The 26,180-nt window shown below is 44.5% G+C and overlaps 1 protein-coding gene across 1 annotated transcript in view; it reads right to left on the reverse strand.

The window, feature by feature from the left end:
• nav3 (neuron navigator 3) overlaps positions 1 to 26,180 on the reverse strand; it is a gene marked incomplete at its 5' end in the record, with an annotated part of 322,260 nt that overhangs the window by 46,822 nt on the left and 249,258 nt on the right. The window contains 8 exons of the mRNA XM_080754819.1: positions 658 to 815; positions 3,968 to 4,009; positions 5,815 to 6,243; positions 8,762 to 8,952; positions 9,408 to 9,952; positions 13,610 to 13,763; positions 14,756 to 14,938; positions 16,646 to 16,775. Coding sequence (XP_080610945.1) covers positions 658 to 815; positions 3,968 to 4,009; positions 5,815 to 6,243; positions 8,762 to 8,952; positions 9,408 to 9,952; positions 13,610 to 13,763; positions 14,756 to 14,938; positions 16,646 to 16,775 — 1,832 coding nt within the window. The remainder of the gene's footprint in view (positions 1 to 657; positions 816 to 3,967; positions 4,010 to 5,814; positions 6,244 to 8,761; positions 8,953 to 9,407; positions 9,953 to 13,609; positions 13,764 to 14,755; positions 14,939 to 16,645; positions 16,776 to 26,180) is intronic.

Here is a 26,180-nt window from a genome sequence, read left to right on the forward strand (position 1 = left end):
GAAAATAGTAGAAGTGAATGGTACTTTTGATCAAACATGTCATGATTGTAACTTTTTATATCAAATCCTATAACCAAATGTGAACAAATGGACCTGTATATGAGAATGATACATAAAAGGTCCCTGTGTAAATAAGCCGAAAAGCTTACAAGGATCTCCTTTTAGTTGACCTTATACCAGTGATTTCTACTGTCATGAAACTGTACTTTTTCCTATGCAACCTTCAATCAATCAATCAATCAATCAATCAATCAATCAATCAATCAATCAACGTAAGGGTCCATTCAGTTTAGTACACTCTCTGAGTTACAATATCCATTTCGCTCCTTATTTCCCTGAGTCGTGGTTGTGCAACTGTCAATAACCATATATCATTGTTGTCGGGCGGAAACCTTGTCCAAAGCCGTTTTCTTTTTATAATTCCAAAAATGATTTAAACTCGTGAAAATAGCCGATCTACAAGCACACAACGCCTCGCACCGCGAGGCGTTGTGTGCTTGTAGATCGGCTATTTTCACTAGTCTTGTTCGACAGTCTTGTACGGTGAAGCAGGGCTTTACTTTACGAAAACAAGTGCACATTTGAAACTCGGAGATACGAGGTTTCTGGCCCGACAGTGACGACATGACATGTGATGATGGTGGTTGGTTGCCTTACACAGATTGGAGTAGTGGTATTTGCCGGTGGTCGTACAGGCGGCGCCCGGTGGGGAGAGCGGGGACTGGCTGCCCGTGTCCTGGAGCCCGCCGGTGGAGTGGGACCTCAGCCACTCCTTGCCCTCCTCGTGCGACGTCTGCCTGGAGGACGGCGGGTATCTGCAAGGACCACCACACCTCGGGTCAAACTCGGGGGGAGGCGTGAAGGTTCGCAAACGGTTGAGCAAAATGTAAAAGGTCGTCGTGTGGCGATACATGCATGTATATACGAGTATGTAAAAGCAGTGGTTCTCAACCCGTGGGTCGGGACCCCCGGGGGGGTCTCCAAATTATTTTGGGGGGTCCCCAGATGATTAACTTAATGTGCAACGTTGTTTTCTCTCTCAACAGCTAAACAAACCAACATAACGTTTACGTGTATAGAGGGTATCTGCACATTTCTAAAGTGACAATTTAAGGACTTTTTAATACCTCTAAAATGACAAATTAGACATTGGCCAAATTGTCCAATATTAGAGGCAGAAATTGTGAAAATTGCTGATCTACATGTAGCATGTAGATCTGCTATTTTCACAATAGAAACCGTGTTATACAAAATGTAATGCCTCAACTCTTGGTGCTCGTCAGGGTGGGGGGGTCCCCAGTTAAAATATGATTATTTTTGGGGTCGCGGCCTGAAAAGGTTGAGAATCACTGCCTTAGGTCAAACTCAGGGGGAGGCGTGAAGGTTTTCAATGCTTGAGCAAACGGAAAGGTGATCGTGTGGTGAGACATGCATGTACAGTACATGAGTATGTAAATGGACATGCACTGCGACTGAGCTCACACGGTACAATGCAGTTCATACGCACACATAACTGACTAAGTCGGGTAGAAGGGCAAAAAGGCGGCTACGTTCCAACGCCCGCAGAATCAAACGACCACTGCCTCGCCTACAATCTCCGCTCTGAAGTGACCAAGCAGCAGGAGGCATCCTTATCGCGCACGAGGCGAGGCAGCCATACTTAATCCTCCCCGAGGACGACAATTGAGTTTACGTTCATCCTGTTTTAGCGCAGACTTTCAACATACTAAGCCTGTCACACATGACCTCGCTCGAGCGCTGCTCTCCGCCCGTCTCTGCTCTTCCCCATGAGGGGATTTTGGGCATCTAATGGTGCATTGAAGTCACATGGAAGACGCAGCAGTCCCTGTATGACCACCAGGGAGACGGACATATCGGGGTCAGTGTTTGACTCACTTCATTATGCACCCAAAGCGGAATATTTGATACATGATGGCGGTGACCATGTCACAAACATAGGTTGTAATTACCGCTTGCAGAACATGTAAACAGCAGACAGGCATACAAATTTGCCGAAGAGATTGAGAAGAGAAATCTCTTTAATTCCATGCTTCTGTACCGTTGAACTATTCGCATATGGACTAAACCAAATAATATTTTTGTATTGGATTTCACTATTTTATATTCAGGTATTAAAATAGGAGTGATTAAAACCAGGAGAAGACATATATTACATGATATTACTATATCCAAAATCCCAGAGAATATCTAGTCTTGTATCAGAATAATATACAGTATCTATGCTGTTATATTGCCCAGCAGCCCTACATCAACGGACCCAATTTTTAATTCACCACCGCTGCTTGGAAGCAGAAAGTCCCCTTCTCGCCATGCAGTGCAACAGTGTGAAGAATGTTTGCTGTGGCTGTGCCACTAGTCTGTGCCGCATGGATAACGGCGTATCCATCATCCCTCAACAGGCTGAATATATCCATCCCACCTTTCTATTGGCTAACGGTGAAGGTATTACCGAGATTTAGGCCATTTTAGGTAGTGGAGGAAATGTTGGTAAATGGCATGGCTGCGGTGATGGATTTCCACCAACGTACACGATGATGAGAACAGAAAGGAAAGGATATGACTAACATACACACACATATCGTCGTTGCCGGGTGAAAACCTTGTATGTCCAAAACTGTCCGTTTTGCATTATCATTTTCAAAATGACTTAAACTAGTGAAAACAGCCGATCTACAAGCACACAACGCCTCGCGCCGCGAGGCGTTGTGTGCTTGTAGATCTGCTGTTTTCACTACTTTTGTGCAACGGCCTTGTATGATGAAGCAGGGATTTACTTTGGGAAAGAACGTACAAATTTGAAACTTGGAGATACGAGGTTTCTGCCCGACAGTGACGATATGCAGTGCATGCACGCATGCACACACGCACGGGCATAAGCACGCATGCGCGTGCACACACACTCACTCACTCACACACTCACTCTCACACACACACACACACACACAAACACACACACACACACACACACACACACACACACACACACACACACATTTGCATAATCCCCTATAAATGCATTACTTAAACAGTATACAGCTGACAATTATGATATAGCATGCTGGACAGATGAGTATGTACATATTTTATGGATTATAGATACATGCAGTACAGCAGTGATTCTCAACCTCTTTCATTTAAACTTAACATTTTAAAGGACCTCCAGTGTGATATGCACTAGGCCACGGACCCCCATTTGACGCAGTTTTTATCTCTGCGACCCCAATCTACGCTGTAAAAATCCTCACAGTTAAAGGACAACTTTGTTTTTTTACAACAAGGGTTCATATTTTAGATTGTAATTAGAGAAAAGAAAAAGTGAGTGTTAAAATGTTTTCATTTGCTTCGTTCTATTGTTTTATAGTGTTTACCGTGCTAAAATGTGGGGCATGCGTACGCATGTCATTTTACACAGAATAAGCCCATTCCCAAGATACAACGCAACCTTTCATGGTTAGATTTTACTTATAGGGGATAGAAGTGTTACTGTAAATAGCAATAAAGAAATTGCTGGCTTATTGTGTCTAAAAATACATATTTAGCCACTTGTACGCATGCCCCCAACCACTGAAATAAGAATCTCTAAAACAATAGAAAATGAAATCAATTTAACACTCATCTTTTATATTCTTTAATTACAATCTAAAATATGAACCCTTGTTGTAAAAAACTAAAGTTCTCTTTAATCTGACTTTAAGAGTGCACAAATGGAGCGAAGTGGACCGGTAAGGTTACATTTCTCTGAGTTACAGGGTCCAATTGGTTCCTAACTCAATCATTAAGCTGGGGAGCCCCACGGAACCCCCTCAAGGACCCCCGGGGTCCACACAGACCCCACCCCACGTTGAGAACCAGTGCAGTACAGTATGAGGTTTGATCTGTTGCACGCAAATGTAATCGTATGAATGTGAATAAACCAGAAGATGATGGATGCTGATGAGTATAGTACCTCAGGCCCTTTTTGGGGAGCGTGTTTCTGTCAAGAGGCATGCTGTTAAAACAGAGGATGAGTGAATTAGATGAACGACATAAAACAACACCATAATACAGATACAGTACACATTTCTTTCCGATTTTGACGCTCGACTTTGACATCATGATAGAAAACACTCAGATATCATGTAATGTGCACAACAGAAACCACACAGCACAGGCAACATCTGGTAGAACGAAATTAATCCCTATTTAAGTGATAATAATTACAGCTGCAAAATGGTGGTTAAGAAACCGTGAACAGCTGCATGATCTTTGAATATTTTGACCCGATTCTATATTTATAGTGCTCAAACCTTTTCATGTGAGGGACCCCCAAAATGATATGTATTTGGCCACGGACCCCCATCTCAAAATATTTAGTTCCAGGGACACCCCCAGAAGCAAAATTTGAGTTACAAATGTCTGCTTAAAAAAATACATTATATTCAAGAGTTGCACACATTTACACGACTTTTCAAAAATAGCAGATCTACAAGCTCACGGCGCGGCACTCGGTGCCGCGCTGTGCGCTTGTAGATCTGCTGTTTTTCAATAGCTAAAGTATAAGATAATTCCAGGCCTAAATGGGTTAAAATACTGTTATAAATCAAAAACGAACAGCGTGATGGACTGGAGGACAAAACAAAGGGAATACCATATCAAAGACAATGGTGGATCTGCTGTAATGGCTGTGATGTTTCTGGAATGGGTTTTGCACAGCTAAAATGGTGTTGTTGCGATTCTAGTTCTGACAGGAAAGACTTCTACTGCCTCACCCAGGAGATATGGTGAGGGAAAAAAAATATTCACATTTTTTAGTAAAATTATCAATACTGCTATGTAGAAATACTCTATTAGGCTGCACCCACACCAAAGTACCTATGAGAGTGGAATCCGCGTTCCGCCAATGCATTTCATTGGGAAGGGGCCGTTTTCACGTCAGGAGAGGATAACTGCGCGCCGCGCCGACCTTGCGTTTATGCTGGAGCAAATAAATTCTCCTCGCAGTTTCTGGTTTTCCCCCTCTGTCCAATCGGATGAGTCGAAGGTGGAATGGGGAGGGTTCTGGAGGTGACTGACAAGCGTGGCACAGGCTTTGGGACAGAAAGCGCTCTCTGCGTTTTTTGTCAGCCGCGCACCAAAAGAGTTTATCCGCTGGCGGCGACCATACTTTGGTGTGTGTGCATCCTTACAAGTAAGAGTCAGGAATTAAAAATGTACTTGAGTAAAAGTACAAAAGTATTTGCATCAAAATGTACTTAAAGTAGCAAAAGTAGAAAGCACTCATTATGCAGAATGTCCCATTTCACTTTTCAAATGTATAAAAAAGAATCCTTTGAGAATTGTGAATCTACATTGTGAATCTACAAGAAGTACTTGGGAATACTCAAGTAAAGTACAAATACCGCAAAACTGTAAGTACAGTACTTTACACCACTGCCCTGGAGATATGGCACATGTACTAGACGAGCTGGGGATCGAACCGGCTCACCCACTCAACTACTAGCTGCTCAGTAAGTTACTGACTGCAGAGTCCCAGAGCAAAGGTAAGCCAAGTACTGGAACACCAAGCTAAAGATATAAATACTGTGATGCAACACAACAGAAATGAAACCACACATAACACCCTATACTTCATTGAACAGGCTCCCCCAGGGCTCTATAATTAGTCCACTCCTTTTTGTCCCCTCTAAACCAAATCTCTTTCCCGAAAACAGCCAATCTTCAACTCACAACGCGTTGCACTGCGACGCATTATGAGCTTGTAGATCCGCCATTTTCACCAACGGACGTCCACTGCGTGTCCCCCTCTGTACTCACCCTTCTGACAGGGTGGATTTGACGGAGCCCGTCCGCGTGACCTTGGGCCCGTGGTGGCCCAGCGGCAGGTCGATGGACTCAGAGCTGGTGTGCAGGCTGGTCATGCTCTGGCAGCTCAGCGTGTCCTTGCTGCCCGCCGAGGAGCTACAGGCCGGCCACGGCCGCGCGTTGGAGGGCAGGGAGAGGCCGGAGGCCGGGCTGGACGCCGGCGAGTCGGCGCACAGGTCCGGGGTTTTACCGTACAACGGGCTGCTGCCGCCACTCTGCCCGCCCCCTGCGCTGCCCAGGCTGCCCGTACCAGACGAGGGAGAGTCCAGGCTGGCCTGCCGGGCTAACGTACCGTGGGGACTGCCCAGCAGCGAGGGGCACTTGCCCGAGTCGGGCGTGCCCGGAGAGCTGGCCTTGCTGCTGGCTTTGGTGCCAAACAATCTGGGGTTTGGGGGGTGGGGTGGGGGGGAGGGGGGCAGAGAGGTTGGTTTTGGTCATCTGCAAGATTCATCCAATAAGACGACTGGATAGAGATTCATGAAACATTTTCAATTTACTTTGAGGTCGACTTAATCTGAGAATGTGTGCTGGCTAAGGTATATTATATTTATAGAGAATATGCTGCAATATTACAGTGATATTGCATTGAATCAACGGCATAGAAAGCAGGCTGCTGAGCCACCGGCTCCTCCTCATAATAACCACACTGACACTGACAGTCAATATTTCAGCAAAGTCCCACGACTGACAGCATAATGCAGTAGGTATGAATAAAACTGGTCTCATGTGAGAAACAGACGCTTCCAATCTATCGAACCTCAGCAGCAAGCCTCCACTTTCAGCTGCGAACGGTCAGTAAACCGCATAATGGGCACATTTGCACGGCAGCTTCAACCATAGAGTCATCTCTATGACTTTGAAAAACATGTCTTGTCTTGTCTTGTCTTGTCTTGTCTTGTATGTCTGTCCTTTAATACAGCCTGCGCTCTGCAGGCTGTATCCGTTTGTCTTCCCCTGTCCTACTCACACACACACAGTTTCAACATATTCTCACCTCTAAAGCGTCATACAACCGACGCGTTGTCAAGTACTGTACTGCGTCGGACGATGGGACGCTTTGGGATTGCCTACTGTGTCAAGGGTTGGACGAATTGGGTATGGCCAGTGGTCTAAGAAGAAACTAAATAAAAGTAGTTCCCGAAGCGAGATTCGATACCGCTATGAAGGGTTTACCAGCCACCCGACGCTACCGCTCACGCCACTATAAACGACGGAGCCGCGCCGTCTCAGGCGCCGATGAGCGTCGAGAGCCACCGCCGAGGGAGCGGTAGCGACCGAGTCGCCGCGGCTAACGGTGCGAACGGCGCATGAGCCGACTCAGCGGCGTTACCGAATTATGTGCCGTTATGGACAGAATAGTACATTTTGACCAGGGGACTGCTTCCGCGTCCGAATACGGCTCAAAGAAGGGACTACGTTATCATCCACGTTGTCAAAGATAAAAGCACAAAAAAAAGGAATTTCCCAGTCGTCTCCTTAGCTCAGTCGGTAGAGCATGATGACAGCTAAACCAGAGACCCGGGTTAGATTCCCTGTGAGTGGAAAATATTCCAGTAAACACATGTCGGCGCATGCGCGTACTAAGACTCTCCGTTCTCGTCCGACCGTAGACGCTGTAAACGCTCCAAAGCGTTGCACGGGTGAAGCAGAAAGCGAGTTGGGAACGCGTCGGGAGGGTGACCCAGAGGGGGTGACAATGGGCTGACAGTTTACAGGTGACACTCTCTGCGGAGCAAAAACATATGCTTGTGAAAGGCTGCCTCCCTCCATATGGGACAGAGCGCTTCTAATGAGCAAGGTGGTTTGTTGTGCAGAGGAACTCTTCTCTTCCGTTTGTTGCAATCTAGCCTGGGATCCCTTCACTTTTCGGGGTTTGATCTGGTCGGGAGTGGAAACCACTCTACGTCATGTTGTAGTCTTAGACGGACTACACTTTGGCCCGGAACTATCAAACCGGAAACAGTTTAAACCCAAAATAATTCCCCTGCACTCAAGGACATACTAGGGATTGGGGAAACAAACGGGGGGAACCAAAACAAAGCGACGCCGCTTCTTCTGCTTGTGGTTTCCGCCTAGACCGGATCAGCCAGCCCGTTGTAAACGACTATCAGGCTTTGCCCCGAGAAAGCCTGGTGATGCGAGGTTAGTTGCAATCAGTTCTGGTTAAGTAGGAAGCACCAGACCTGGACGAACAAAAGCTTAAGACTCTCCATCCACGGGGTAAACATTGTGTTTCATATTCAGTGGCACATTCTGTGCACCTGCACCGGGTTACAATTTCTCCGAATGGCAGCCGCTGGCTCTGCAGCCGAGTGAACTGGGATCAATGTTTCTATGCCGGAGCCGAACTATGATTTATGGAGTCTTAACATTCAGTTTGTGTATCCAAGCATATCAAAAAATGATGGAGATGATAGAATATCTTTCGAAAAATCCAAGATGAAACGTTACCCCTAGGGCAGACTTCTTCAATACGCTTCTCTCTCTCGCTCTGTTAAGAAGAGTCTGTGAAAAAATCTGTCTCGATAAAATAAAATTGAGATTTGACAACTAACATTTCTAAGTAGCCTCAAACATGGGCTGTTTGAAAACGAAAGATCTATAAAAACCTGATTTGGGTTTCAAAACCATCAGCTCCGCATATTCATCTTTTATAGGTTTGTGACATGACACATTGTGGAGAGAATAACTTTAGCCTGCGTTATACTTTTGCAACAAAAATAACACATCTGCTATTTCTGGTGCGCGTCACCCATGTGCAAATAAGTGTAAATCAGGCTCAACTGTTCAGCGGATTAAGAAAAACATGTAATGGAATGCTCGATTCACATTGAATGACACGGTATGGGGAACAAAGAGAGAATGGGGAGAATCGGCGTGTTTTTTGTGTCTGACTGACCTGCGGAAGGTGGGCGAAGCGATATCGGGGTATTTGGAGCCGGGCTGCCTGAGGCCAGACTGGCTGGCCGAGCCCGACGTAGGGCTGGACTTGGGGGAGGTGGACGGACCGGCCGGGTCCTGGTCAGACACTGCCACCTTCTCCTTGTCCGTCTGGTTGATGGTGACGGGGCTGGAGCGATCCGAGCACACCTTCAAGGTTCAAGGTTCAAGGTTGTACTTTATTGTTACGTCTTTTGTACAGGTACATAAGAGTAAAACAATATAATAACAGCAAACCACATCTAAAAAATAATAATCTAAAAAGGGTAATAATAATAATAATAAGACGTAGAAAGTTGAGAAAAGAAAGAGAGTGCAAAAGAGCAACGAGAAAAGAAAAGAGCATCCTCAAATGTACATGTGCATAAAGTTTGGAATATTCTATACGCCAACAGCATATTTCTTTCCTGTAGTTGCTACTGTACAGTACTTAACTTTTTTGCGAACATCTTCACAGTATGTTCAATGTGCAACAGGTTAGTATATTCAACTTCACAGTATATATATACATTTATGTACAGTAGGTGCAATTGTACAGTGTCGTACAGTTTTGTACAGTAGGTGCAATTCAACTTCACAGCATCTCTTTATGTAGATGTACATACCTTCCCAGCCTCCCTGCGCTTGGCCCCGGCGCCGGGGGGAGCCGCCGCCCCGCCGCCTCCGCACGACTTGCCGCTGACGTTGGAGTCGATGCTGCTGGAGCTGGAGCGGTGCCCGCTGCGGCCCACCACCCCCCCGCTGGAGGACTTGGCCGGCCTGGGCAGGGAGCGGTACTGCAGGGGCACTTTGGACCCCCCGCAGCCCAGCAGGACGCCGTCGTCCTGCGGCTGCGAGCCGTCCAGGCTGGTCTTGCGGACCCCGGCGATGCCGCTGCCTTTCCCCCCCAGGGCAGCTGAGGACTTGGGCACCTTGCCCAGGGTGGCAGAGCCACTGGCCAGGGTGGCGCCGCTGGAGGTGATGAGCGTTCCCGCGGGGATCTTCTTGTAACCGAAGGAGCCTGTGGCGGGTGGGCGCGCGATGCCCGAGGGGGGCTTCTTGCCCTCGTCGCCACTGCTCTTCCCGGCATCGGAGGGCGAGCGCTGGATGCTCGCTGAGCTCTTGGATGGAGCCTTGCCCTTCTCGGAAGCCTTGGCATCGTCTGTTTTACCTGGCGGATTTGGGAAGCAAGGGCGTCACAACAAAGGGGGGAAAAGTGGGACTGAGTTACTAGGGCCCAAGGTGCAGGGGCCTTAATTATTTTATACTTTAGCTATTGGAAAATAGCAGATATACAAGCTCACAAGCTTGTAGATCTGCTATTTTTGAAAAGTTGTGAAAAAGTGTTTTTTTTAAGCAAACATTTGTAACTAAAATGTTGCTTCGGGGGGGGGCTGGAACTAAATATTTAGAGATGGAGGTCTGTGGCCAAATACATATCATTTTGGAGGTCCTTCACATGTAAAAGTTTGAGCACCACTGACATAGAAATATAGGTTTTTCAAAAAACCTTTTGAAATATTCAAAGACTTTTCACAATATTTCAAAAATGCGTACAAGCTCACGCTTGTAGATCTAGTATTTTTCAATGGTTAAAGCACAAAAAATGCGTAATAATGCATTCCCAGTCTAAATTCACGGGCCTGCAGTGAATCCTTGTACCCTCGGCCCAGAATTTGGTGCGACACCCCTGCCTGTCGGAGTTGGGAAGGTTCATTAGCACACAGGGGTACAAACTGCAGTGTCTCAGTCTAGGAAGTGCCAAATTAAAGGCAAATCTGGGCCAGAGCCAGGAGACCACTTTCTCACAGCTCAGCTGAATTGGAAAACGATACTCATCCTCGACAAATATACCAAACCTGCAGAGTGGGCAAAAACTTAAAGAGTAACTGCAAAGTCTCACAGCAACAGGAAGTTGAAACACACAAGATATTCAAGGATAGAAATATATCCCATTAGTGGCCAAAGAAACAGAGAATTAATTCAATTGGATATAATTAAATCATCAATAAACAATCCCAGATTCTATCTTGTACATACATCGTTGTTAATTTAACACTAAATTAACGGACAGTGCACTCCAAGAGTGAAAAATGTTACCTAAATAGGTACGTTGGCCACACTGCACAAGCGATTGCCATAACCCAAGTTTCCAGAGTTATAGCCAACCTATTATTATTATTATTGCCACGCCCAAGTTTACTGTGATATTTGTTTTATTTTATTTAATAGAAGATTACGCTGGTGCTGATCTGCTCAAAAAGTAGCGTATCCATTTCTCTGTTTCCTGATCCTGCACCGCTTCTACCGCGTTTCCGTGCACGATCCGTGCACCATTGTGCATGACACACCGCGACCGTGGTGCCATATATTTGTACCTTTTCTGTTTTGTATGTGTCTATGGAGTTAACAATTAACATTATTCTAATAGACCACCGAGTGGGGTTATAACGTGCAAATGTGCCTTCCCTGTGTATTTTTGGTTACTTCCTGAAAGCTGAAAGTCTCTGAATCAAAAGGCCCGATCGAAAAACACAGATTTAATGACATCATAAAATCATCCCCTCCCCCTTTACCATACACCCAACACTGTGGGTGTGGCTAACTTCAGCTGGGTCACCACCCACCTGAGAACCAGGCATACTTTATGAACTGGTGGGTGTGGCCACATAAAAACATAACTGGTGGGTGTGGCCACATAAAAACATAATTTTAACACTTTCTGTACACTTTTTTGGAGAAAAAAAATCTTCCTCCTAGTGTAATCATAATACCTGATCATCATGTTTTAGGGGGGAAAAAATCATGGCACTGCATCTTTAAAGGTGATACACCATGCATTTAAAAAGTATTTATGTCATATTGTTTATGTCCCAAAAACGTTTTTCAAAAGGTTTGAGGCTAAATTACCACTCCTGAATAGAGAGCCCTCATTTTTGAATGGCTCTCAGAGCATTTTCAGCCGCAGTACCACCTTTGGCCTGAACTGCGCCACACCCCAAAAAATATTTTTGAAAACATTTTTTTTTTTTAATCCTTCAAAAACGGCCGTCGATGACGTCATCGACGGCAGCAACTCTGGATAGCCTGTTTGCCAGACCCATGAAATGGGTAGGCCTACATAAGCAAATGTCGGTCTGTCTGTCTGTCCTGGTTTTCTATATAAAGGGTATATATGATGATGACATGATGATGACATGCCTACAAAAGGCATGATGTCATAAATGATGATGACAGACAGGGGGTCTGGCACAACCAGGTTGACCTGGTCTAGTTTGAGAACCTGTGGGATGCTTTTAACCTTCGCCTTCCCAAAACCAGAGAAAGACACAACGGTCAGAAATGGGACTTTGTGAGGATAGAAGGTGCTAGTGGGACCCCAAAAAAAGGTTTTAAAATAGGAAAAGTGAAATTTCATGGTGTATCACCTTTAACACTGGATTTCACTGTGTTGATCAGTGGTTCCCAAACTTTTTCACTCGTGACCCAAAAGAGAGATTATAGACGTTTTCCCGGGACAGCAGATCTACAAGCTCATATATTTTCACTATACTTCTAAAACGTTTGTTTTCTAATGTATGGAATTTCTCCGATTTTTCTTTGATTTCCTCATGAAATTATGAAAGAAAATCATTGAATTTGTTTTTAAATTTTTAATTCAGATTTAGCTTTTTTTTTTCTTTCAAAAATGTTTGGAAATAATAATTAAAAAACTAAATGTAAGAAACCAAAAGTGTCCACGACCCACAAATGGGTCCCAATCCAGTGCTTGGGAAACAGTGGTGTAGATGTTAGGTTGTGCACAGGGACGTGCTGGCCATTGGGAAAAGCGGGACAACTACAAAACGGCCGGTTCATTCCCGGCCGGTCCAGGCCGGCCATTAGGAAAAAAATTAAAATAAAATGTCGGCCTTTGTTCCATTTTGGGGGCTGGGCGGCCAACAAAGTAAATCGTCACTGTCGGGCAGAAACCTCGTATGTCCAAGTTTCAAATGTGTAATTTTTTTTCGCAAAGCAAAGCCCTGCTTCATCATACAAGGCCGTTGCACAAAAGTAGTGAAAACAGCAGATCTACAAGCACACAACGCCTCGCGGTGCAGGGCGTTGTGTGCTTGTAGATCGGCTGTTTTCACTAGTTTAAAACATTTTTAAAATGATAAATACAAAACAAACGGTTTTGGACGTAGCCTACAAGGTTTCCACCCGACAACGACAAAATATAACTCATGTAATTGGCCCACTGGCTTGTCACTTTGTCACAAATCTTTGAGTAGCAGCAGCGCTATAGAGAGAGATCTCTCTCTATAGCGCGCAATGAGGGCCTCTCCAACTCTTTTTCCCGGGCTGAATCAGGGGCTGAATCAGGGGCCCAGCACGTCCCTCGTTGTGCAGCTTGTCTAACATCAGCTGGTGGGTGTGGCCACATAAAAACATAATTTTAACTCTTTCTGTACAATGTTTTTGGAAAAAAAAAATCTTCCTCCTAGTGTAATCATAATACCTGATCATCATGTTTTAGGGGGGGGGGGGGGGGATCATGGCACTGCATCTTTAACACTGGATTTCACTGTGTTGATCAGTGGTTCCCAAACCTTTTCACTCGTGACCCAAAAGAGAGATTATAGACGTTTTCCCGGGACAGCAGATCTACAAGCTCATATATTTTCACTATACTTCTTAAACGTTTGTTTTCTAATATATGGAATTTCTCAGATTTTTCTTTGATTTCCTCATGAAATTATGAAAGAAAATCATTGAATTAGTTTTTCAAATTTTTAATACAGATTATGCTTTTTTTCTTTCTTGTCTAACATCAGCGCCAACCTACCAGGTGTTTTGTGGGGGGCAGAAGAGCTGCCCTTGGTCCGGGGCGGAGTGATGCCCACCTGGGCCGTCATGCCCCTCCTCCAGGAGCCCGTCTGGGACATCTGGGCCAGCGCCGCCGCCGTCTTCTGGCCGGGGGGGTCCTCGTATTGGCCCACCTGGGGCTGCTGAGCAGAGACGTGCAGAGAATGTTAGAGAGGCAGGGGGCTGACATTTCTAAAAGGGCCTTTTGGTGAAAATATCGAAAATAGCAGACCTCCAAGCTCAAGCTTGGAGGTCGGCTATTTTCGGTGCTTGATACCACACTGAACTAAACAAGTTAAGAACATGATCAAGTCAATACTGGAGATGTGGCAAACGGAATGGATTTCTACACAGAGAGGGCAGAGAGGGAGAGTTTGGACAAGGCAATGCTGCCTTCAGGTATGGCATGGAAAGAAGGCATTTGCGTTTCTTTCACCATAGTAAAAACTACATGCATGGTCTGGAGAGGGCACTTTTTTTACAGATGGATAAAAGGATGTCTATTTTAGTCGGGGAGCCACAGGCCCAAAAGCTCAAAGAATAGGGTTTTACCTGTGACGTCATGACATACTTTTTATTTTTGTTTTTTCTATTCATTTGGTCATTAAGGTCCACAGAATGAGAGGCCTGCTCTGCCGGAAACATTGCGAAAAAAGGTAATGGTCATTTATTCACTGTCCCATCGACTTCACTATACAGGAAAATAATACAACAAATACATCTGCTTTAAGTAGCATGTGAGGCATCAAACTAGGGGTTCTTCATGATTCGGAATCCATTGCATCAAAAACTGTGATTTTTGATGACTCATCAGTTTTCACCGTTTTGTGGGGCTGAAATCTAGCCTAAGGAATGTTTTTCATGCACAACAAATGCTTGCAATGGATTCAGAATCATGAATGACCCCTGGTTTGACCCCTCACTTGCTACTTAAAGCAGATTTATTTTTGTATTATTTTCCTGTATAGTGACGTCGATGGGACTTTTTTTCCCGCAATGTTTCCGGCAGAGCAGGCCTCTCGTTCTGTGTACCTTATTGACCAAATTAATAGAAAAACCAAAAATAAAAAGTATGTTATGACATCACAGGTCCTCTCAAATATTGGGCCCGTGGCTCCCCGGCTACCATGTGAGCACGTGCCTGCTGCTGAGAGGAAGAGGACGTGGAGGAAGACTTCCAGCGGGAGGGGCTGCCACCGGGGTCCATGCTCATGTCCTGCTCCTCCTCCACCTTCTTCAGGTCCTCCGCTCCCGCCCAGCTGCTGCTCACCTCCTGCTGGGCATGCTTGGATTTGCCGCCTCTCTGGGACTGGGGGGAGCCATAGAGTTATAATAAGAATAGAGAGGACACCGGATATCCCTGCCCGTCCACTTGCATTGAGTTGCTCACCTAGCTCATGAAGCGTACTTCCGCGTTTGAGACGCCTCTGAAACGTGACGTAGTGGGGCTTCTATTTTGCTTTGCAGAAACTTAGGTTTTTCAAAAAACCTCAGTAGGAGTTGAAATATTCAAATTTTCACGATTTCTTTAAACATAGCAGATCTACAAGCTCGCAGCGCGGCGCTGCGAGCTTGTAGATCTGCTATTTTTCAATAGTTAAAGCACAAAATAATGCGTAATAATGCGCTCCCCGTCTAAATGGATTAAAACCCCTCCCTCTATGAAGAACATTCATGGGGGCCCGCAGTGAATCCTTGTACCCAGGGCCCAGAATTTGGTGTGACGCCCCTGCTTGTGGAACTTTTGTGTGCACAAAGATGGTGAAACAAATGACACCCACACACCGCCTACATGAACACACACACAGTGTTAGTCTCACTATTCCACCTTGACAGATGGCAAGGCTTCCTAACAACACCAGCGCCTGTTGTCTGTTGAGCATTACATAAGGGGCCGTGGATGTGTTGCTATTTTTATATTCAGCAGGCCCTCAGAAGGATGCAAAAGAACCGGCCTTCACTACAGTACACAGTATCCAAAGCACTGTCCTTGCTTTCAGGCTAAAGCCAACTCATGCTTTTTTTTGTTCACAAACACGCAAATCTGGCTGTATCCTAACCAGTAAGACTCCGTAATCGGGAGATAAGCGACCGTCAGGTCGCATGTAAAAATCAGCCTGATGGTGGCGCTAAATGGGACAGATATCCATGTTGATGACATGAGTCTAGACATACTGTGTACCGCTTTGCGTGATTTTAGGGCAAAATCAGTAGGAGCAGTGTCCAAAATGGGCCTGATGTTGGCGCTATATGGGACAGATCCATGTTGATGACATGAGTCTAGACATACTGTGTACCGATTTGCATGATGTGGGGCAACATTTGTAGGAGCAGTGTTTTGCAAGAATCTGCCTCATGGTGGCGCTAGAAGAGGGTCATGTGAGAAATGAGCCAAGGAGTGTGTGTGCCAAGTTTGGCAAGGATAGGGGCAACGGTGGCGGAGCTATGCATTAGGGCAAAAGTGTGACGTGGCGTGACGGACAGACAAACTGACAGACGGATAGACTGACAGACAGCCGGTGGAGGTTTTTATACTAGGTCGCAACAATTTGAACCACTTAAACCCAGGCCGGCCGATACTTAGTTGACTGGAACAACCCTGTTTTCCTTCTACATCAGTGGTTCTCAAAGTGGATTCCAGGGACTCTGTGGGTTCCTTTATGGCGGTGTAAATTGACCCATACAAGTCTGTAACTCTAACATTATACAAATGGGACCAAATGGACCCGTCAGGGTCCATTTGATCCCATTTGTATGCTGTCAGAGTTACGGGGAAACCTTGAAATGTAAACGTTTGAGAAACACATATTGCTCTACATCATATCTTTCACTAGGGTGACAAGTGATGCAGAATAAGATTGCAGAATACAATTGATAAACTGTTGGTGGTTGGATAAAAAATGTACTGTATTTAGGCTACTCCTTTGACTAGGACTCTCTCCAGTATCTCAATGAGGCGACTTTAGATGCTGGTCTTTAGCACTGTGCTCACGGGGTGAAGTTAGCGTTTGTTTACCTGTGCTCCCTTGCTCTTGCGCGACGAGGAACTGACAGAGGAGGAGTACGCGGGCGTGTTCAGATCATCGGTGCTGATGTTGTCCAGGGTGTCGCTCAGACCGCTGCTCACTGAGCTGCTGTCATCCCAGCTACGCAAGAGACAGAGGGAAGGAAGGAAGGAAGGAAGGAAGGAAGGAAGGAAGGAAGGTGGATAAAGGACAAAAGGAGAAAGAACATTTGGTTAACTGTCAGAGAACAAGACATTTCATTATCTAATGTTACAACTGTTTTGCAATGAGAATAGTATTTGTTTTTAATTCCAAATAGTCCTTGCCACTGCCACCGACACCAGAACTCCCGGCCAAAAAGCTTGTACTGTACACACAGGCATCGATGGAAAGGACGTCCCACACCTACGTGGAGGTACTAAAGAAAGATGCTGGTGCACAAAGCACATGTGAGCTGGCCAGATCACAAGCGTAATTTGTATAGGGTTGATGGGTTTAATAAACCCAAGGGCCCCCTACTGGTGACAGTATTATAAATTCATAGGCTATTATATCGCCGTTGTCGGGTGAAAACCTTGTATGTCCAAAGCTGTTCATTTTGCATTTTTCATTTTAAAAATGATTTAAACTAGTGAAAACAGCCGATCTACAAGCACACAACGCCTCGCACCGCGAGGCGTTGTGTGCTTGTAGATCTGCTGTTTTCATTACTTTTGTGCGACGGCCTTGTCTGATGAAGCAGGGCTTTGCATTGCGAAAGAACGTACAAATGTGAAACTTGGAGATAGGAGGTTTACACCCGACAGCGACGATATGTATTTTGTGTTTTCCAATATATTAGGGGTTTCTAATCTCCTAATCTATGGGCCCCCCTCACAGCAGTACAGGGCCCTTTTGATCTGAAAACCCATGCAGAATAAGATCTAATTTCGCCCCTGGGCCAGATGTATGGAGAACCCAGATGACTGGAGACACCCATGGAGGACTCGTCTGAGGACGACGTAGAGAGATTTATATTTTTTTATGATTTTATTCCTCCTCCCTTCCAAATGGCCCCACTGGTGCCCCCTGTGGTCCATGAACATCTCCCTGGTGGTGCTCAGTCTTAGTTCATATGTCCAGAAGATGCTCAATCCACATCCTCGCCGGGCTTTTAGATCAATTATAATCCCCTAATTAGTCCAGTCCAGTCACATGCCTGCGCTCCATTTTCAATCCTCGTTTGGATCCCATTGACTTGTGGGCATCCGAGTCCTTCCACCGAAAAGGGCCCCAGCTCATTAATCATGCGTATTAAGCCTCTCATTAAGCCACCGTGCGGAGGAATAAATGAATTGTCATTAGCATAGTCGCTATTTGGACGTTTTGAGAATGTTGACGGATTCAAAGAGCCCCAAATGGAGACCATATGGACCAAATGATCAAGCAGTGATCATTCCCATACGCACACGCATTTTAATTAGCATGGAATTAGGCTGAGGGAAAATTCAGGCAATGTGTTGTAGTTATTAGAAATCCCATTTTCTCCCATCGCACCTAAATCACCTTCAATAATAATGAATTAGCAACTGCTTCTTCCCCTTCCCTCTATGTCATTGTCTTCTCTATGACTCACACACGCACGCACGCACGCACGCAAGCACACACGCACGCACGCACGCACACACACACACACACAGCTTTACACCATACATTTTGTTTCTATGCCAACATACAAACTCATGTGTGCATAGTAACATATGTGCCTATCTATCTATCTATCTATCTATCTATCTATCTATCTATCTATCTATCTACAGTACAGTCGTGGCTAAAAGAATTGGCACCCTTGCATTTGTAAAACAGAAAAAAACTAAAGATTCTTCCAGAAGCTTGGCAATTGAAAACATATTTTGCATCAACATACAGTATTTGGTTTGCAGAGGAACACAACATAAAACTGGAATAAATACCTAACAGAATCCCTTTTATGCCCATATATTATGGAGAAATCCCTGCTCTGAGTATCTGACATCAGTGTGATGTCACCTGTTTATGCCCATATATGGAGATCCCTGCTCTGCGTATCCGGTTGCTATGGTAAACAGTTGGTTGCTAGGGTAAAAAAACATGGTTGCTATGGTAAACAGTTGGTTGCTAGGGTAATGTTGTATCTCCATACATGGAGATAACCCACGTATCACACAAAGTCTGACCTCACCAGCCCATACTTGGGCATGGACGACTTATATCTCCATATACGGAGATGGCCATATATGGAGATACGATGACATCACAGAGTCCACAGCTGATGATGTGGCGTGATGTCATACAATACACAAACAAGCCCTATATAAAGGGGCAATTCTCACCAGGGAAGAGAGCATTCCTCGACTCAGACCTTATCGCCAGGATCAACTAAGCTTATAGCTTATCATCACATCCAACCATCTTAAGATACTCAGCTAGTGGGGAATGCTCTCTTCCCTGGTGAGAATTGCCCCTTTATATAGGGCTTGTTTGTGTATTGTATGACATCACGCCACATCATCAGCTGTGGACTCTGTGATGTCATCGTAATATGAGCAGGGCAAAGGTGTGACATGTGACGTGTGACGGACGGACGGACGGACGGACGGACGGACGGCCGGTGGAGGTTTTCATAGTAAACTGCGACCTGACGGCCGCAATAAGGGCCACAAGAGGGGCCGTCAAATATGTCCGTAGCCAAACAGATGGGCATAAACGGGCATATGTCCGCTAAGTTTGAGGATTGGTGGATTGGTGAGCTTCACAAGACATTTCGGCCAACCAGACTATAAATGGGTTTCACGTGACATCATAATAATATCTTACTATACAACGGAGCGGGCGAAGCGGGCGCAAACCTCTATATTAAACGAGCCTTATATAGACATCCAACTGTTGCATTTATGAATCTTTCAGCAATTTGAACCCATCCCTTTGGTTAAGCCCACATTCATAAAGAGGACAAAAAGGAAGAAGTTAATTACACCTTTTCAGTACATCAGAGATCAGACATCAATTAAGCCTGCCATGTGCCATCCAACTCAATTGGACAGACTGAACAAGAGAAGATAATTAGGCTCACAATGGAGGATGTGAGAGGTGTGTGGTTGAGCTGGGGCAGTGAGGACAGGCCACCAAAGAAGACAATGGCATTATACATTTTCTGAAGCTTTATATTAAAAGAAAACCCTATTCATTCATTCATTCATTCATTCATTAACCAAACAAACCCTATATATATGTTATAATAGACATACATTAAAAACTGATGAACATTTGGCAAAAAATAAAGATCTACAAGCTCACAACGTGTTGCATTGAGACGTGACACGCTAGCACACGTGTGGTTAATTGCTTTATTCATTCATTCATATAAGGTACGCAAAATGACTTCTTTTGTCACAATAATCGCGTTGCGACGCGTTGTGAGCTTGTAGATCGGCTATTTTTCGGCAAATGTTCCACCTCAGGATAATGGATTTTGATTATCGCGACAATATCTTAAATCGCTGTTGTCACAATAATCGTGATATGACATTTTTCATATGGTCCCATCCCTACTCCACGCTGCCTACCAGTGGTTAAACAGCAGCAAGGGAGCTGCATGGCGTGTCCTCACAGCCCACTCCCTCTGCAGCCCGGCCCGGGCTGCAGCATCTGAAACCAGCTGGTCTCTGGTGACTTGGATGTACTTTTACATTCATTCATTCATTCATAAAAGGTACGCAAAATGACTTGTATGTCTCAGAGAGAAATGGAAGGCTAACCCTTGTGACAGAGATGATAAAGTACAGTTCTAAAGCAACCAATACTGCCATAATTTGCAAGTCTGATTTCATCTGACACTTATGAAAGATGTATAATGAAAACACTGCAGGGTAGAATCCTTGCAGCCCAGTTGTCTAGTGATGCAGGGACACATTGATTCTGCTATTATGAAATTCATACTGCAGGGCAAGCAGACATCAATCTTAATGGCTAAAGTTTGACCAGAAATATGAGCTACAAATATAATAGCGCATACTCTGTTTGCTAGAGAGAAACATCGTTGAAAGCAACAAACAGTGATATTTTCCAATTCAAACCATGCAAGTAAATGAACTATCAAATACAAGCCAGTCTCTCTTTAGTTTGATGTTTTTCTTTTTTCGTTTTGAGCAGTGCCTGCCGCGCCAACATTTGACCGAGAGTGTATGTATGTCCGTATGAGTATGTATATCCGTGTGTCTGTCCGCATGAGTACGGCAACACCAGCTGCAGCCACCCAGCGTTGCTGTCGAGCAGCCTGCACCGCTCACCTCACACAGGTGTTATTCTTTTTTCTTTTTCTTTTTTTTTCTGTGCTGTTGGACAAGTTCAGTTTCACAAGAATGGTTGAAACCAGGAGCCAATATAGTATTTTTCTTATTTGACCTAGATAGGCAATTCCTTATTTTGCCATCCAATCTCTCAGTTTGCCATTTCATAAGCCATTACTGGAGGGAAACCTCACTGATGGGTTATATGGAGGGGGTGAAAATAAATTGCTTCCTTATTGCTGATCTGCTGTTGCCTTGGCAGGATTTTATTTATTAACTACAGTATAGAGCCGGCACAGACTGAAATACCGGGTGGATAAGTCGGTATAATAACGGATTTGGGATCAGGTCATTTGAAAGAACCTTTGTTATGGAAGTACTTGACACTGGACTGTGCATCGACAGGGAGGAGGTGGAGCGGGCGGGTTGCCAGTTTCATGTTCCTGGAAGTCCACATATCTGAGGACCTCACAGTTCACATACTGTAGGCCCACATATTAGGGGTGTAATGAGTAACTGGCAAATGTTCCACCTCAGGATAATGGATTTTGAATATTGCGATAATATTGTAAATCGCGATTTCTTTTGTCACAATAATCGCGTTGCGACGTGTTGTGAGCTTGTAGATCGGCTATTTTTCGGCAAATGTTTCACCTCAGGATAATGGCTTTTGATTATCGCGATAACATGGTAAATCGCTGTTTGTCACAATAATTGTGATATGACATTTTCATATAGTCCCATCCCTACTCCAATGATTAAACAGCAGCAAGGGAGCTGCATGCCGTGTCCTCACAGCCCACTCCCTCTGAGCCCGGCCCGGGCTGCAGCATCATTCTGAAACCAGCTGGTCTCTGGTGACTTGGATGTACTTTATACAGAGAGAGTTTGAGGGAAGCGGTGGAAGGCGTCTGCCAGCAGACAAACAGGGCAACTCATATCTCATTAGTGTCATTCGTTTACTCACTCAGCCCGTCTGTCTCTGTCTGTCTGTCTGTCTGTCTGTCTGTCTGTCTGTCTGTCTGTCTGTCTGTCTGTCTGTCTGTCTGTCTGTCTGTCTGTCTGTCTGTCTGTCTGTCTGTCTGTCTGTCTGTCTGTCTGTCTGTCTGTGTGTGTGTGTGTGTGTGTGTGAGTGTGTGCGTGCGTGCGTGCGCGTGCGTGCGTGCGTGCAAACTTCTACGTCTGCTTCAAAGAATGCTGTGCTGAAGGTCATTCGAGTCAGTTAGTCAGCAAGGTGAATATTTCGATGATGAAATTCAGAGTTTACAGACACAGACGGCTTCACTCTCAATATCTGAGCCGAATTGAAATCGATAACATCAACGAAATGTCCACAACCAAAAAAATCTGTGTTGTCACTTATGTGCCAGCCAAACTAATTGTAACACTGAAACAGATGGCTTTTAAAATGAGCTCATTGCCTTCCAATTCTCCTCAAAACACCTGAATAATATTTCTCTCTGTTTCCCCAGGCTGGGACAGGCTTGATTTCTCATCCATCCTAGGGTGAGCTCTCCTATACCCAGGGGCGTCAATTGGGTATGGCAGCTGCCATACCCTGGGTCCAGGGCGGAAAATAAAAGTTACTTTTAAATATAAATCCATGAATGTCTCTTAGTCTATCTGTTCTAGTAAAAAATGTAACAAAATGGTCACGTTTACTAAAGTTTTGCAGTTTAGCTGCAATTGAACAACCATTCCAGGATGCCATATCCAGCCCAAGAAACTGTAGAAACTGGGGGGAAATAGAATGTACTTCTTAAAATAAATGTATCATGCCTGTTGCTAAGGTATGGCAACATGACTGGTGTCTTGCACGTGCGCGAAGGCGCGCGTGCAAGACACCAGTCATGTTGCCATACCTTAGCTTTTTCTGAACTGACGGCACTGCCTATACCTATAGTGACATCTTCCTTCTCGGGGGAGAAAACCATTTAATTAGCTTCAAATGTGGGTAAAACAATTAGAACACTTCTTGGGCATTTTTTTGCTTAATGAATACCACAAATTATAGTGTTGCATGGCTCTTGGAACTGTAATCACAAATGAAACATCCCCTTTAGCTTTGCCATTTGCTTCGCAAAATGTAATTCACGTTAATTAAAAAGCTTAGTCACAGCTGAAAATAATGGAGAACAGCAATAAGCAATGATAACCGGAATGAGGACAGGCAATGGGCACATTATCTTAATTTCCATGAACCTATTGGCACTTTGGAGGACGGTACCTAAAGTCTCTTATAATTGTGTGGACATTGATACTTTAACCCATATTACACCAATTCTATGGCATAATTCAAAGACCAATTAAGAGGTATAATATGTGTGGTCCCATTGTGTTCAGAGACACTTCTAGTCCAGACTAGAGCAAACGGCGTGCCGAGGCAACTGCTTGGTGAGCGAGGTGTGCCTTGGGATTTTGTGACAATGACACATTATTATTTTCCCCATCTAATCTATTATAATATAATATACATGTAGACCTATATATTAATACAGTATGTGAATATAATAATATAACATAATAATATGGGTAATAATAATGGTAATAATAATAATGTAATCATTTATTTTAACATTTTCCAAAATAGCAAACATAGATCTATAAGCTCACACATGTCACATGTTGTGAGCTTGTAGATCGGCTAATTGTGCGATGAATACAGATATGCCACGAGATTTTGACTTGGCTTTTCGTGGCCATAAAAAGTTTGAAAACCACTTGGCCATCTAATATCCAGCCATAGGTCTGAGTCAATGGAATACTGCAGGGGTCTTCAACAGGGGGTCCTTAGAGTTACTACAGGGGGTCCTCCAATTCTTTGTGTGATAGAAACATTTTTCTTTCTTCAACTTTTTATATTAACCACTTGAACCCTAGCCATATTACCCTAGTCCATATACTAGCCTAGTCCATGTTCAGAGAACTTTTGCCAAAAATAGATCTACAAGCTCACACCGCCTCGCAGCGCGATGCGTTGTGAGCTTGTAGGTCGGCTATTTTCTTCATTATATATTAGCTTTGGTGTAGAGGGAAAAAAGAGCAGACTAAGTACAGAGTGAAAGGTCAAGTTTATTAAGTATTGACGGTTCAAGTGGTTAAATATCTGAAAACACAAATTGACATGAATCCAAAATACACTGATGATTGTGCTGTCAAACAATGAAACTATTTGGAATCTATGAAAAAGGGTCGTGGGGGTCCCTGCTTTATCTCTCTCTCGACAAAGGGGTTCCTGTCCTGAAAACGTTGAAGACCCCTGGACTACTGCATCCAGCCTGAACCTTCTCCATGGTGCTGGGACTGGGAGGAGCCTGGCTGTACTGGGCTGAATATTTCATTATATTTCATCTCCCTCGACTCCCCAGACTGAATCACCCCTGAAGGATCTGACAGAATGGTGGCTGCCGATCAAGCCCTACCCCCCCCCAACTCGGACCCACGTGCCGTAAGAAACGCGTTATCGTCCCTGGGGGGCTGCGTCGTCACGATAAGTGGCACCGACCAACTCAATAACCCTGAACACAGCGGAGCGCGAGGGCGAGATGCTGTTCTATGTCATAACTTCTTAAATAAACAATGAGCATCCATGTTCAGAGCAGCACGAAGAAGACTGCAAAGACCAAGGTGTAGAGGATATTACTTTCTCTCCTGTGTTTCAGCACATAGGGCAGATAGCAAACCACATGTCACACTATGGATTTATGCTCAAAATCCCCTGTAAGCTTTAAGATTGCATCTGGAAAAGACACTATATTTCTCTCGTGGCGACTCTGCGTGCTAAACAAACACAACAATGCTTCTTCACCGTACCGTATTGGTCTGAATATAACAGTCAGATGTAGGTGGAAACCATGAGGGATGATGAGTAAAATGCACTGCCACAGGAGGTCTAATGAAAGAAGGTGTTCTTATAAGTTATACATTATCGTTTAATTAATACAAAAATCGAGAAACCATTGAGCGTCGAACAAAAATAGAGAAAATGCCTGGGCAATCTACAAGCTCACAAAAGTCCATGTCGATCTGCTATTTTGGAGAATTTACTTTTGAGTATTAATATGCTAAAAGTTAGCACAGTGTGCTTGTGGTGAGAAGGTTGGCTGCTGGTTTAAATTCCTGATCAGCAAGGTAAAGGATGAACACAGGGGCGTCAATTGGGTATGGCAGGGGTATGCAGCTGCCATACCCTGGGTCCAGGGGGGGGAAATAAAGTTACCTTTAAATATAAATCCATTGCTGTCTCTTTGTCTATCTGTATTATGTTGTTAAATTACAGTAAAATAACTACAACATTTTACAAAATGGTCACTTTAACAAGGTGTGGCACGTTTACTAACATGCCAAGTTTAGCTGCACTTGAACAACCATTCCAGGCTGCCATATCCAGCCCAAGAAACCGTAGAAACGGGGGGAAATAGAATGTACTTCTTAAGGTATGGCAACATGACCTTAGCTTTTTCTGAACTGACGCCACTGGATTAGCCGTTGCAACAGCTACTATCAAAGTACCCTTGATCAAGGAACAACAATGGAAGAATGATTAGTTGACTAGGCAGCAACTCACAGTAAAAAGCGTGTCTTGTTGTATAAACGTGAAGCAGGGCATCACTGAGAAACAACAACATACTTTGTGAATCCCTCCCCTGAAGGAATAAGATAAATGATTCGTAAATAATGTGTGTGCTTGCACAACACTTATCCCTGCTTGATCTGCTCATCACAGTCAAATATATGGATTACCTCATCAAAGACAATTAGATTTAACAGTAAAGCATGAGCATGGGGAGGCGTGGTCACTCTCAATGATTCTTTTCTTTATCGCTGAGTCTATTGGAAAACCTATGGATCCACTGAACCGTGCAAATCTTGTCTCATGTAATATTCAATGCATCGAGACTTGTTCTTCAACGAGAGCCCTGGAAAATTCCTATCTGGCAGCCATGCCAACGGATGATAATGCTGAACACACAATATGAAAGAGATAAAGAACAGTCTTGATGAAGTGGTCGATATCTGTTTAGAGGGAGAATTGTAGGGACTTCCGTGGATCAGAGAATGAAGTCCTTCCTCACGGACAGTACAGATTATACAACAGGGACGTGCAGAGACTGTTAGAGAGGCAGGGGCTGACATTTCTAAAAGGGCACTTCGGTGAAAATACCGAAAATAGCAGACCTCCAAGCTCACAACGCATCGTGCTGCGACGCGTTGTGAGCTTGGAGGTTGGCTATTTTCG

Source organism: Nannobrachium achirus (assembly GCF_963921795.1).
Source record: "Nannobrachium achirus genome assembly, chromosome: 23".
NCBI lineage: Eukaryota > Metazoa > Chordata > Actinopteri > Myctophiformes > Myctophidae > Nannobrachium > Nannobrachium achirus.